Source organism: Mercenaria mercenaria, chromosome 2 (assembly GCF_021730395.1).
Source record: "Mercenaria mercenaria strain notata chromosome 2, MADL_Memer_1, whole genome shotgun sequence".
Classification (NCBI taxonomy): domain Eukaryota; kingdom Metazoa; phylum Mollusca; class Bivalvia; order Venerida; family Veneridae; genus Mercenaria; species Mercenaria mercenaria.
In genome coordinates this window covers 83,819,224-83,831,348 of record NC_069362.1, presented here as the reverse complement: position 1 = coordinate 83,831,348, position 12,125 = coordinate 83,819,224, and the positions used below count along the sequence as shown (strand labels likewise).

Below are 12,125 nucleotides of genomic sequence, written 5' to 3'. Positions count from 1 at the left end.
GCTGCATTGTTTATCAATCATCTATATTACATACTGATGATAACCACGTGTCAGTCGGCGCGTGGCGTGATTGACATCTGTCAGTAGCTAATTAACATACGACGCTCCGCCTACTGTCATACTTACGCTGGTGTCGACAAACAGTATGAAGTTCACTGGGATTTTGATTGACAAGGGGCAGAGCTTTCGAACTCGTTACGCATCAAAGAGTATTACCGCGAGACAAGCAGACGCCCACGGCATATTATGTGCGGGTCAGATACGAGTTTTATCGATTTTCGCTGGTCAAAACCGGAACCTCGGGTCCACTGAACGCTCTTCAAACATTTTTCTACTATTTCTAAAGCTTTCCACACCCATTGAAAATTGTGAAAGACCGTCTGCAATTGTGAACGGGTCCGATATTCGGTCGGGAAAATCGCTGGGAGTAATCTCCATTGCTTTGTTTACGATTTTGGAGGGGGGAATTTCGGACGTAGGGGAATTTCGACTGCGGTAGGGGAAATCCTTGGCTGTGGGGGAAATCCTCGGCTGGGGGACGAGGCCGATATTCGGCCTCTGCTATAGAATAAAAAAAACCCCTGGCCGCTTATGCAAATTAAAATTCCCACAGCGGCACATGGGCTTCTGTTCTCCATCATTTAAAGCTGAAAAAATTACAGTTTAGCCAATTTTATCAAGCTGTATGACCCATAATCCATTAAACCAGTTCTATGCTTATCATAATGCATTACAACAGTTTTTACTGTATTATATTCATAACTGATCCAAAATCATTTCTAAATGACATTTTAAAATAAAGTTCTACTCTGTTTATAATGTCAAAGTTAAAGTTGCTTAATACCATCCTTAAATGACTGGTTTTCATTTAATAACATAGAAAGGAAGTGCAATAACTACATCATTTTTCTTTTTTCAGCTTTAGGGGAATGGTGGCAGGGCATTATGCCATAACTACTAAAATGGAGGGAAAAGTTCAAAACTGTGTTGTTAAAAAAAAACAAAACAATACATTTCATAAATATGTTACAAGTTCTAAAATGAAATAACTTTTTAGCACACTGTCTTCTGTTTTAATTGGTATGGTTTATCTTGATTAATATGTACATCTACTAAGAGTTTTGGTTGGACTAATTCAAACAAGTGTTCAAACTGTATCGCTCACCTGACCTAATTCTAACCCGATAACTAGCTTTTCCTTTGATTTGACCTGGTGACCTAGTTTTTGACACCACATGACCCAGATTTGACCTTGACCTCAAGATCATAAAAATTAACATTCTGACCAAGTTTCATGAAGATACAGTCATGTGGCCTCTGGGTTGTTAACAAGCTTTACCTTTGATTTAACCTGGTGACCTAGTTTTTGACCCCACCTGACCCAGATTAGAACTTGACTTTAAGATCATTAAGATTAACATTCTGACCAAGTTTCATTAGGATAGGATCATAAATGTAATCTCTAGAGTGTTAACTAGCTTTTCCTTTGATTTGACCTGGTGACCTACTTTTTGATCCCACATGACCCAGATTCCATCATCAAGATTGACATTCCGACCAAGTTTCATTAAGATATGGTCATAAATGTGGCCTCTAGAGTGTTAACTAGCTTTTCCTTTGATTTAACCTGGTGACCTAGTTTTTGAGCCCACATGACCAAGATATGAACTTGCCCTAAAGATCATCAAGATAAGCATTCTGACCAAGTTTCATGAAGATATAGTCATAAATGTGGCCTCTAGAGTGTTAACAAGCTTTTCCTTAGCTCTGACCTGGTGACTTTTTGATGACCCAATATCGAACTTGTCCAAGATTTTAATGAGAGTAACATTCTGACCAAGTTTAATAAAGATTGGACCAAAATTGTGACCTCTAGAGTGTTAACAAGCTTTTCCTTTGATTGACCTGGTGACCTAGTTTTTGACCCCAGATGATCTAATATCGAATTCGTCCAAGATTTTATTAAGGATAACATTTTGACCAAGTTTCATTAAGACTGGGCCAAAATTGTGACCTCTAGAGTGTTAACAGTCAAATTGTTGACGACGGACGGATGACTGACGACAGACACATGGCGATCACAAAAGCTCACCTCTGAAGTGCTCAGGTGAGCTAACAAAAAATAAAAAAAAAAATCACTTTTTTTTCTTTTCTTTTTGAGGCAAGTTTTTGTCGAAAATGGGAAAAAAGCAAACATTCTGAACAGGTGAATAACGCCATATTTCAGCCCAGAAAATGTTGATCCTCAACACTACCAGATGCAATCCATCCTGATGACAGTATGCTTTGAACTTGCTAATATGATGAACTATCCAATGAGAGTATCAAACATTAAATTATTCCATTTGAAATACACTCAAGGACTTTAGAAACACCTCATGCATGGTAATTATTACATTCTTGCAACATGTATTCCAGTATTTTTTAAATTCACTTATTACTGTTCATTAAATCTGATCCAGTATATGAGGATCTTCCAAGTCCAAAATGGTGCATAATTTGGCCAAAATACATGTCAGAGTTATGGGACTCAACCAAGTGCAAAGCTATATAAATGATAGCTATACATACTTGCAAGTTGCATGCAAAACTTTAACCAAGGTGAGACACCCAAGGCAGAGTGAGTAGAATAGCTCGGACTATTTTTTGAATAGTGGAGCTAAAAAATGGACAATTAGATGACATGTTATGTAAGTGTAAGAAATAGTTTCCTGAACATTGATGCTTATAAATTTTCATGTTTGGAAAACATGTCACCAGTACTACAATGAATATGTATATAATTTATGACAAATGTCCTGTAAAATTCCTATTGAATGTGAATCATATCAGACAATTTGAGGTTCAATGTATCAGTATTTAATTTGTTCCGCTAAGAAACCTCAGATGAGACTGTTCTTGTTTTTTTGGAAAAAATGTTCAATTTACAAAGATAATAATGAACATCTCAAAGAGTTTAAAAATGCATACCTATCTGCCTTTTTCTGTGGGGGGTGGCAGGAGGGGGGTGAAGTAATCCTAAAAATAGGTATTTTTATCAATGTTTATGGCCTTATTAAAATTAAAATTGCGTCCATAGATTTTTTTTCGGAACTATCCAATACCTAAAATTACCAAAACTACTGTATGTAAGAGGAGCAGCTATTTCTCATTTATCCATCTGATCAAGCTATTATGGCATATCTCATGTACACAACCATTTAGGATATTAAGTCAAGAGGTTTCAAGATTTTCATTGCACTAATAAGCAAGTTATAATTTTTGTAATGGTCATGTGTGACATTAGCTAATATAAGATGTTAAGTGTTTACCAGTTATCAAACATACAACTGGTACAGATAAAAATAAATATTTGTTCTCTACTACACATAGCCTTATGCATGCACTTCCGTAAATCAAGTAAAATGTTATCAAATATTCTTAACCATTTCCTGTAAATTACTTAAAGGGGCTAAGTCTTTTTATTAGGGATGGGAACGAATGTTCGAATATTCGAATATTCGAAAATCGGTCGAATATTCGAATATGAAAATCAAATTCGAATATTCGTACATTATTGTATTTTTTTTTCAAAATAAGTATCATTGATTTTGGGCAATATGAGCATGCTAATTCTACAGAATAAAACCATGTCATGTTAGATTATCATGTATCAAAAGATGTCCAATTAACAAGAAAATAGCAATGCATAATTGGCAGGGGCCATCGTTACTTATTAACAGTTTGCAACAGGCGTCAATGTGTCAGATGCATGTCAAAAGATGTCCAATTAACAAGAAAATTGCAATGCATAATTACCTGGGGTTATCGCTACGGATTAACAGTTTGTATTAGGCGTAAATGTGATATCTTTTTATCTTTTGTTCATTTTTATTGGCGCCTGTTTTGTGTAACAAGTTGTAGAATTTATTTTTTCGAAAACAATACCAAACTTGTAGATATTGTCGACAAGTTCATGTTGAAAAAGGTTTAAGTCTGCCTTACTTGCATTTTACACGACGATTTTTACACGCCGATTGAAATTTTTCAAAATGGCGGCGGTAATACAACAGCGCGTCACGTGTTTAAATGGGACGACCTGCTATTTTTATATAAAATTGCGACGGTCTAAATTATAATCATTTTGATTTTTTGTATCATTTTGAAGCTAAAACACTGAGTTAGTTAAATATGTTCATGATTATACTGACAGAATCGTGAAATAAAACGCTAGGATCGGCGGGTTTCGCTATGTAGGATCGGGTTACCCGAAACCAACATTTTTTGGCCTTATTTACGATGATCCACGCTTTAAACAAATGAATACGTTGTGTATATGCCAATCACTTAATAAGAATTTAAAGCTTCCATTAAAACTAACCGAATATTCGAATATATTCGAATATGGCAAACCGAATATTCGAATATTGATTTCAGTATTCGTTCCCATCCCTACTTTTTATATAATAAAAGTAGTTTTACTTAAAAACTGTAAATGAAAAGTACAAACAAAAGTGATTCTGAGAAATCTTGGCATTACCTACTGGGTTACAGTACCAACAGTACTGTGTGTTTTTACAACGTAAAGCGTAGCTGATATTATATCATATCAGAACTAAATTTAAATGCCTACTTACATCAAATTAAATAATACTGACTTTTCATTCCTTACACATTAAAGAAATCTTAAAAATGCAAGATCAATTTATGGCAAATATTTCATTCCTGCAACTTGTAGGCAATTTCTTTTATAAAATATTATTATTCATTAAATCCCATCATACTTGTGGTTTCATCTGTGACACATGATGCATGGCCATTGTCACATGTGCACTTGAAGCTTGTGTTGAAATTCATGTCTTACCTAATCAATACAACTGTAGCATGTATCTATAGAAATGAAATGCTCCATAAAGTTGAAACTGAATACAAACTCAAGACACGGACCAAACTGGCTCAAAACCCTCTACAGCCTTTTTCAGTGCAGTAGCTATACAATCAGAAAATTACTTTTTTGGAGAAGATCCATAAATGGTTCATGAGAACTTGTTTTAAGTTGGGGTTTTTTTTCATTTTTAATTCTAGCAGCCCCAAAAAGGGACCAAGCAACATCATTTGAACAAACTTGATGTAACAGATCAGGCTTGTTGAAGATCCATCAAGTGTTTCATGAGAAGAAGTTCTTTTGTTTGTTTTTTTATGTTTTGAGCAAACTGAGCTCTAGTGGCCCCTTAATAAGGTAACGTTGGTTGATTAAAACAAACTTTAAGCATTAAACCAAGTTTGATGTAATTCTGGCCTGTAGTTTCAAAGAAGATTTTCAAGTTTAAAAGGTCATCAGGCGAGAAACCATCCATTTATATTAATGGTTAACCCTGAACATGTGGTTCTGCCAGGTAAAGGGTCTGGTGAGCTAGTATGATGACCTAGCCTCTTATGTTTCTCATTTGAATACCATGCAATTTTCTGGTGTATATTTCAACCAGGCACTGAGGTTTCCACCACAATTATCTTCAATAACTTTAAAGCATGTTATATTTTGTGAAGACTGAAGATATATAACCCAAGAACAAAACTGATAACTCGATGTGTTAAGCCTGTTACAAGTAGTGCACAATTAGGAAGATGTAACTTCAAGAAACATGTACAGAAGGGAAGCCAGTGAACTAGGGCTAACATCCATACCAAGGCTGAGACATGCTGAAATGCCTTATCTCATATCATACTTGTCTGGATCATGATAACTGGACCTTTCTGTACTTAGGTGAAAACTTTCATCATGAAAGGCCATGATATATTACCCTATAACCACATAACACCAGCTGTCAAGTATGACCATCAGTCAATGTCTTATTCAAAATGACACAAAAAATGACAGCAGTATTTATAACTCGTTAACTACCTTATATTATAAATATATATAAAAAGAAACTTGAAAATATGACAATAAACATCAGTTTCCTTAGAACTGGTATAAATTGATTGCTCCAATTCCAAATAGTATTTTTATTGAACATAAAATCTCTGAGTAATCCTAGACTTTCAGAGTATGACAGAAATTTACAAGTTAATGCTTCTGTGCAATAAGGAATGCATCAATTGATATAAAATGTATTTTTAATACATTAACACGCATCTCTTCTATTCACTACCTGAGCCATATACTAAAATTCCAAAGAAGAGGCTCAAACTGTTTTTCTAGTGGCTGCTCAGCTAAATGAGGCCATTTTCATATGTAAAAGTCTAATGTTGCTTCTGCTCTGAAGCTAAATTTGGCTCTCAAAGGTTTCAAGTCAATCTGTGTGACCCCTGGGCACTTCTTTACTCTGAGGGAAGAGAGGACCAAGGTATTATCTAAAGCCCATTTTTCCAATTCTTTTAAAAAATAATCAGCCTTAATTCAGCAAGAGTAGCATATTGATTGGATCTGTATATTTAAGTCTAAGTTATAAATTAGCATCAATATATCAATAAGAGGGCCATGAAGGCCCTGTATCGCTCACCTGACCTACAGACCTAAAGATCATTAAGATTAACATTCTGACCAAGTTTCATTAAGATATGGTCATAAATGTGGCCTCTAAAGTGTTAACTAGCCATTCCTTTGATTTGACCTGGTGACCTAGTTTTTGACCCGACATGACCCAGATTCGAACTTGACCTAAAGATCATCAAGTTTAACATTCTGACTAAGTTTCATGAATATACAGTCATAAATATGGCCTCTAGAGTGTTAACAAGGTTTTCCTTTGATATGACCTAGTGACCTAGTTTTTGACCCCAACTGACCCACATTTAAACTTGACCTAAAGATCATCAAGATTAAGATTCTGACCAGGTTTCATTAGATATGGTCATAGATGTGGCCTCTAAAGTGTTAACTACCACTTTTCCTTTGATTTGACCTGGTGACCTAGTTTTTGTTCCGACATGACCCAGATTCAAACTTGCCCTAAAGATCATCAAGTTTAACATTCTGACTAAGTTTCATGAAGATACAGTCATAAATATGGCCTCTACAGTGTTAACAAGCTTTTCCTTTGATCTGACCTAGTGACCTAGTTTTTGACCCCACCTGACCCAGATTTATACTTAACCTTAAGATCATCAAGATTAACATTCTGACCAAGTTTCATTATGATATGGTCATATATGTGGCCTCTACAGTGTAAACTAGCTTTTCCTTTGATTTGACCTGGTGACCTAGTTTTTGATCCTACATGACCCAGATTCAAACTGGACCTTAAGATCATCAAGATTAACATTCTGGTCATGTTTCATTAAGATTGGGCCAAAATTGTGACCACTAGAGTGTTAACAAGCTTTTCCTTTGATTTGACCTGGTGACCTAGTTTTTGACCCCAGATGACCCAATATTGAACTCGTCCAAGATTTTATTGAGAGTAACATTCTGACCAAGTTTCATTAAGATTGGGCCAAAAATGTGACCTCTAGAGTGTTAACAAGCTTTTCCTTTGATTTGACCTGATGACCTAGTTTTTGATCCCAGATGACCCAATATCGAACTCGTCCAAGATTTTATTGAGGGTAACATTCTGACCAAGTTTCATTAAGATTGGGCCAAAAATGTGACCTCTAGAGTGTTAACAAGCTTTTCCTTTGATTTGACCTGATGACCTAGTTTTTGATCCCAGATGACCCAATATCGAACTCGTCCAAGATTTTATTGAGGGTAACATTCTGACCAAGTTTCATTAAGATTGGGCCAAAAATGTGACCTCTAGAGTGTTAACAAGCTTTTCCTTTGATTTGACCTGATGACCTAGTTTTTGATCTCAGATGACCCAATATCGAACTCGTCCAAGATTTTATTGAGGGTTACATTCTGACCAAGTTTCATTAAGATTGGGCCAAAAATGTGACCTCTAGAGTGTTAACAGTCAAATTGTTGACGACAGACACAGGGCGATCACTAAGCTCACCTTTGAGCACTTCGTGCTCAGGTGAGCTAAAAAATGGACAGATTTAAAGAGCAGAACTGCAAAGGAATTTTATCAATATTCCATTTGCATTCTAAAAAGAAGTAAAAGGTGAGTTGCAGAGGAGATACTTAAAACACTTGTTGAACTTTAACCTCCAACTATGACCTTGACCTTTGGGCTAGGGGTCTGGGTATTGCGCACTGTACATATAATCTTACTATAGAACTTTAAATTTACAGAAGAATCTAACAGAACTTGCCAGAAGTAACAATTCTGTGTGACATGTTTGTTTACAATTTGATTCTGGATCAGTTACAAACTTAGTGGCACCCATTAAAACTTTCTGTGTAGAACTTGTCTTCAGGTTGTGCTTCATCACAGGCGGGCACCTAGGTAGAACCACCGACCTTCCGTAAGCCAGCTGGATGGCTTCCTCACATTAAGAATTCAATGCCCCAAGTGAGGCTCGAACCCACATCGGTGATGGGCAAGTCATTTGAAATCATTTTAACTTGTGTAATTTAATATTTCCTTGGAAAGACTAAAATTACCTAACATGATATGATATCCAATGGCCAGCACCTTACTTCATAATATACCCAATGGCACCAAACCAGAAAGAAAATGCCACTGTCCATGTTATTCCCTACCCCTAGGTATACTGTAAGAACCATGGTCATGGAACGGGAAAATATACTACCAGTAACCCATTTCAATTGTGCATTTCTCACCTAAAACACGCTGTTCGGTAAATATGTACTATGGATATTGAACAAGTAGTAATTTATCTTCCATTGTGTACTGGTCACATTGCTTCAATATTTCTTATCTCTGAAAAACAAAGCGTAGTTTATAGTTTCATCAACATTACAGAAAAACTTGGTTGAACTTCCTTAATTAAGTTCCGGTCTACATTACTAAATTATTCTGATTGGCTGATGTGAATATGTATGTCAGTTGTCGTTTAACTACACATGTGCATATGCAGCATAAATGTGCAATGTGACTTAAATAAACAATGCAAATGTGTACCAATGTATGATTCAAATTCAGTATCATTTCTAAGATGAATTTCATTCATCATTTCGAGTTTTATTGAATAACTTCTGTTTTTGTTTGTTTACATTTCGCCTAACATGTGCACACTGGTCTGCTGTGTCCTCTAGACCGGATGTTCAGGAAAGTTTTTTCTGTAATGTTGACATAAGCATAAAATATATGTGGATTATCTCTGCAATATGAAATATTGAGACAAAGTGACTAGTGCATGATGGAAGACAAATTACTACTTGTTCAATATGCTTGGTACCTAGTCCAACAAATTTAATGCGATCCTTGGAAATATTGAGATAATTTTTTCATATGGGCAATATCTCCACTCACGTCAAACACTCGAAAGACCAAAATAGTGTAGGAAATTTCCGATGAATTTTCACAACTGTAGACGCTTTTCATGCTATAGGTTTAAATGCCGACTATGTCATGAATTGGCCGTAAATTCAAATAAAACTTACATGTATCAAAAGTGGATTCAATTCCTCACTGATTTATGTAATGTCAAGGTACAATAACGTAAGGTATATGGTAACATAAGGGGAGAATATGCCGGTTAGCTCAGTCAGTAGAGCACTCACACTGTAAGCGAGGGGTCCTGGGTTTGATCCCCGGACTGCACATTTTTCTCACCCTGTGACATTTGGCACCCAACATGGGACTGTCACATGCTTGCTTGGTCAGTTTTACGATGCTTGCAATATTATGTTCCTCCGGAATTCGAGGACGAAGTTCCAATTTGCGGGGGTGTATGTCATGGTACGTACTTGGTCACGTAAGGGGGGAATATGTTTCAGCTAGGCAGCCGGTTAGCTCAGTCGGTAGAGCACTCGCCCTGTAAGCGAGGGGTCCCAGGTCCGAGCCCCAGACTGACTGCACATTTTTCTCACCCTGTGACAGTAACAATTATCAAATAATTAAAAGAAATAATTTTCTGGTGATTTAAACCCATGTATTCAGGGATCATCCTGGTCAAAATTTTAGGGAGAAGAGTGACTTCTCCTTCCACAGAATTTAGGGCGAAATCGAGGAATTTAAGAAGATTCGGTATAGTTTTCAGTTTCCCATCTATATATCCACTTTCTATTTTCTATGGGTCTTGCCATAACTTATAAAACAGTAATTATTAAAGGAAACTGAATATTGCATTATTATTTTCATGAATTTCTAAATAAAGTACAAACAGTGAAACTGAGCTATGAAAAAGTCGCCTTTAAATTTTTATCCGAAATTTACATGTCCGAAGCTCGTAAATTTATCAGGTGCACGATTGAAACGCCATGAAAATTTTCATTCATGTTTCAATTCTCGTGCTTTAATTAACCATGATTCTTTCATCAACTTGTTCAGATTTATACATTTAATTGATTTATTTATTAATCATTTCAAAAATAATACCAACCTTGTAGATATTGGTGATCTTTTTACAGTTTTTTGTACGGCAGTTCAGACGTCCGCGGAATTGTTTATTTTTTTAACCACAGCGCCCGGGCAATTGATTTACAGAAATTGGCCTATATTTGAAATAATATTTGAAGCTATTTTTAATAAATTCAAGAAATAATATACAACTGATGCATAAGATCATGCACTCGTTAAGTTTATCGGCTTTTTACCGAAGACTGAAAATTTTCAAAATGGCGGCGGCTTACAATATTATTTATAACTACATTGGGATATTAACGCTACAATTGGCTGAAGTTTGACAGGCGAGCAGGTGGGGTTTACCATCGATTTATCGGTAATTTAATCTAGAATATGCATCAAGTTTTACTACTTTAAGTAAACAGATTACAACACTCTGAAAAACTCTGTGTTTCGGATTTCGCTTGGAGGCGAGAATTAGGCGAAGTTGCCGACTTTTCAGTGACGATATCGCTCAAATCGCCTTGTAGGATGATCCCTGGTATTTACTGTACACGATTGTTTACCACATCTACACACCCATACCCTAGTCTAACTAATTTGACAAGATGCGCAAGCCATAAAATCAATAACTTTTCATGACATTGTACTGTGATTTATCCTCCATATTTTGGTCCTTAGAAGTTTTGACGTTAAGATTGCCCAGTCACACTAATCATTATTTTGACTAGCTTGGAAACCCATTAATCGAACTGCATGTTTTAGGCGAGATATGCAAGATTGAAATGGTTTATTTCTCATTCATGACCATAGTTCTTATAGTAAACCTTGGGTTAGGGTATAACATTTGCAGTGGCATTTTCTCTCTGGTCTGGTGCCAGTGATTATACCTCATGAATACATGAAATGTGTCATGAATTACAGAGATTGTCTTGCTGGATTATCTAGAAGTGGCATTTTAAACTTGACAGAAAATCAATGCTTAACAGACGCAATCCCGTACATTAATCTATAATAGATATATTTTCTAGTTCTCTTAAAACAACATCGACATGGGATAACTTTTATAAGTAGAACAGGATAAACAGGAAGTTCTCAAAACAGAGAAATATTGTGTGATGCGAAATATACCAAATGGAGAGCCTTAATAACATATCAGATTAAAAGGAAAAACTATCAAAGTTTTCTGGATGAACGACCTTTACGACTTGTCCTTTAACAAAGCTTAACTCGTCGTCCGCAGTTGCAGTAAATTCATGTTTTGCCCTCGCCTCCATGTTGGTTTTGCGCAGTTTTATCTCAAAATGACTTAGATTTGTAAATCGGTCACGAAGTTTGTAAACAACATGCAATTTGCGAACATGTAAGAAAAATGGTAGTGACTAGACGCTTTATTTTTGGATGTGATAGAGATAATTATAAATGCAACGTGTCTTCAATATGTTACACAACATTTAATACACTTGCTTCGAAGGACTATTTTGCAGAAGATGAAAATAGTTCCAGCCATCAACTGTGTAAGCAAACGGTACACCTAAGTGCGAAAGGGACTGCTTTTCGCATTTATATATAGTATGCAAAATGACTTTTATATGCGAAAGGGGTAACATAAATTTTCTCAACACATTAGTATGAAATCAGACGGACCTCCCTTGAAAATCGACAGTGCCCCATAAAACAAAATGAAAGAAGTGGTGTTATCGCAAATACAATATCTACAGTTATGGATCCGCATTCTAAAATGTAGTTTATGTTCTTTTAAAAATATTTGCATTTATGATAATT

The 12,125-nt window shown here is 35.8% G+C and overlaps 1 protein-coding gene across 5 annotated transcripts in view; it reads right to left on the bottom strand.

Annotated features, from left to right (window-relative positions):
• LOC123564441 (growth factor receptor-bound protein 2-like) overlaps positions 1 to 11,677 on the bottom strand; it is a 54,777-nt gene extending 43,100 nt beyond the window's left edge. For all 5 annotated transcript variants that reach the window (XM_045358039.2, XM_045358042.2, XM_045358038.2 and 2 more), the window contains exon 1: positions 11,540 to 11,677. In XM_045358039.2, the coding sequence (XP_045213974.1) occupies positions 11,540 to 11,617 (78 nt within the window). In that variant the 5' untranslated portion in view covers positions 11,618 to 11,677. The remainder of the gene's footprint in view (positions 1 to 11,539) is intronic.
• Positions 11,678 to 12,125: the final 448 nt, after the last annotated feature.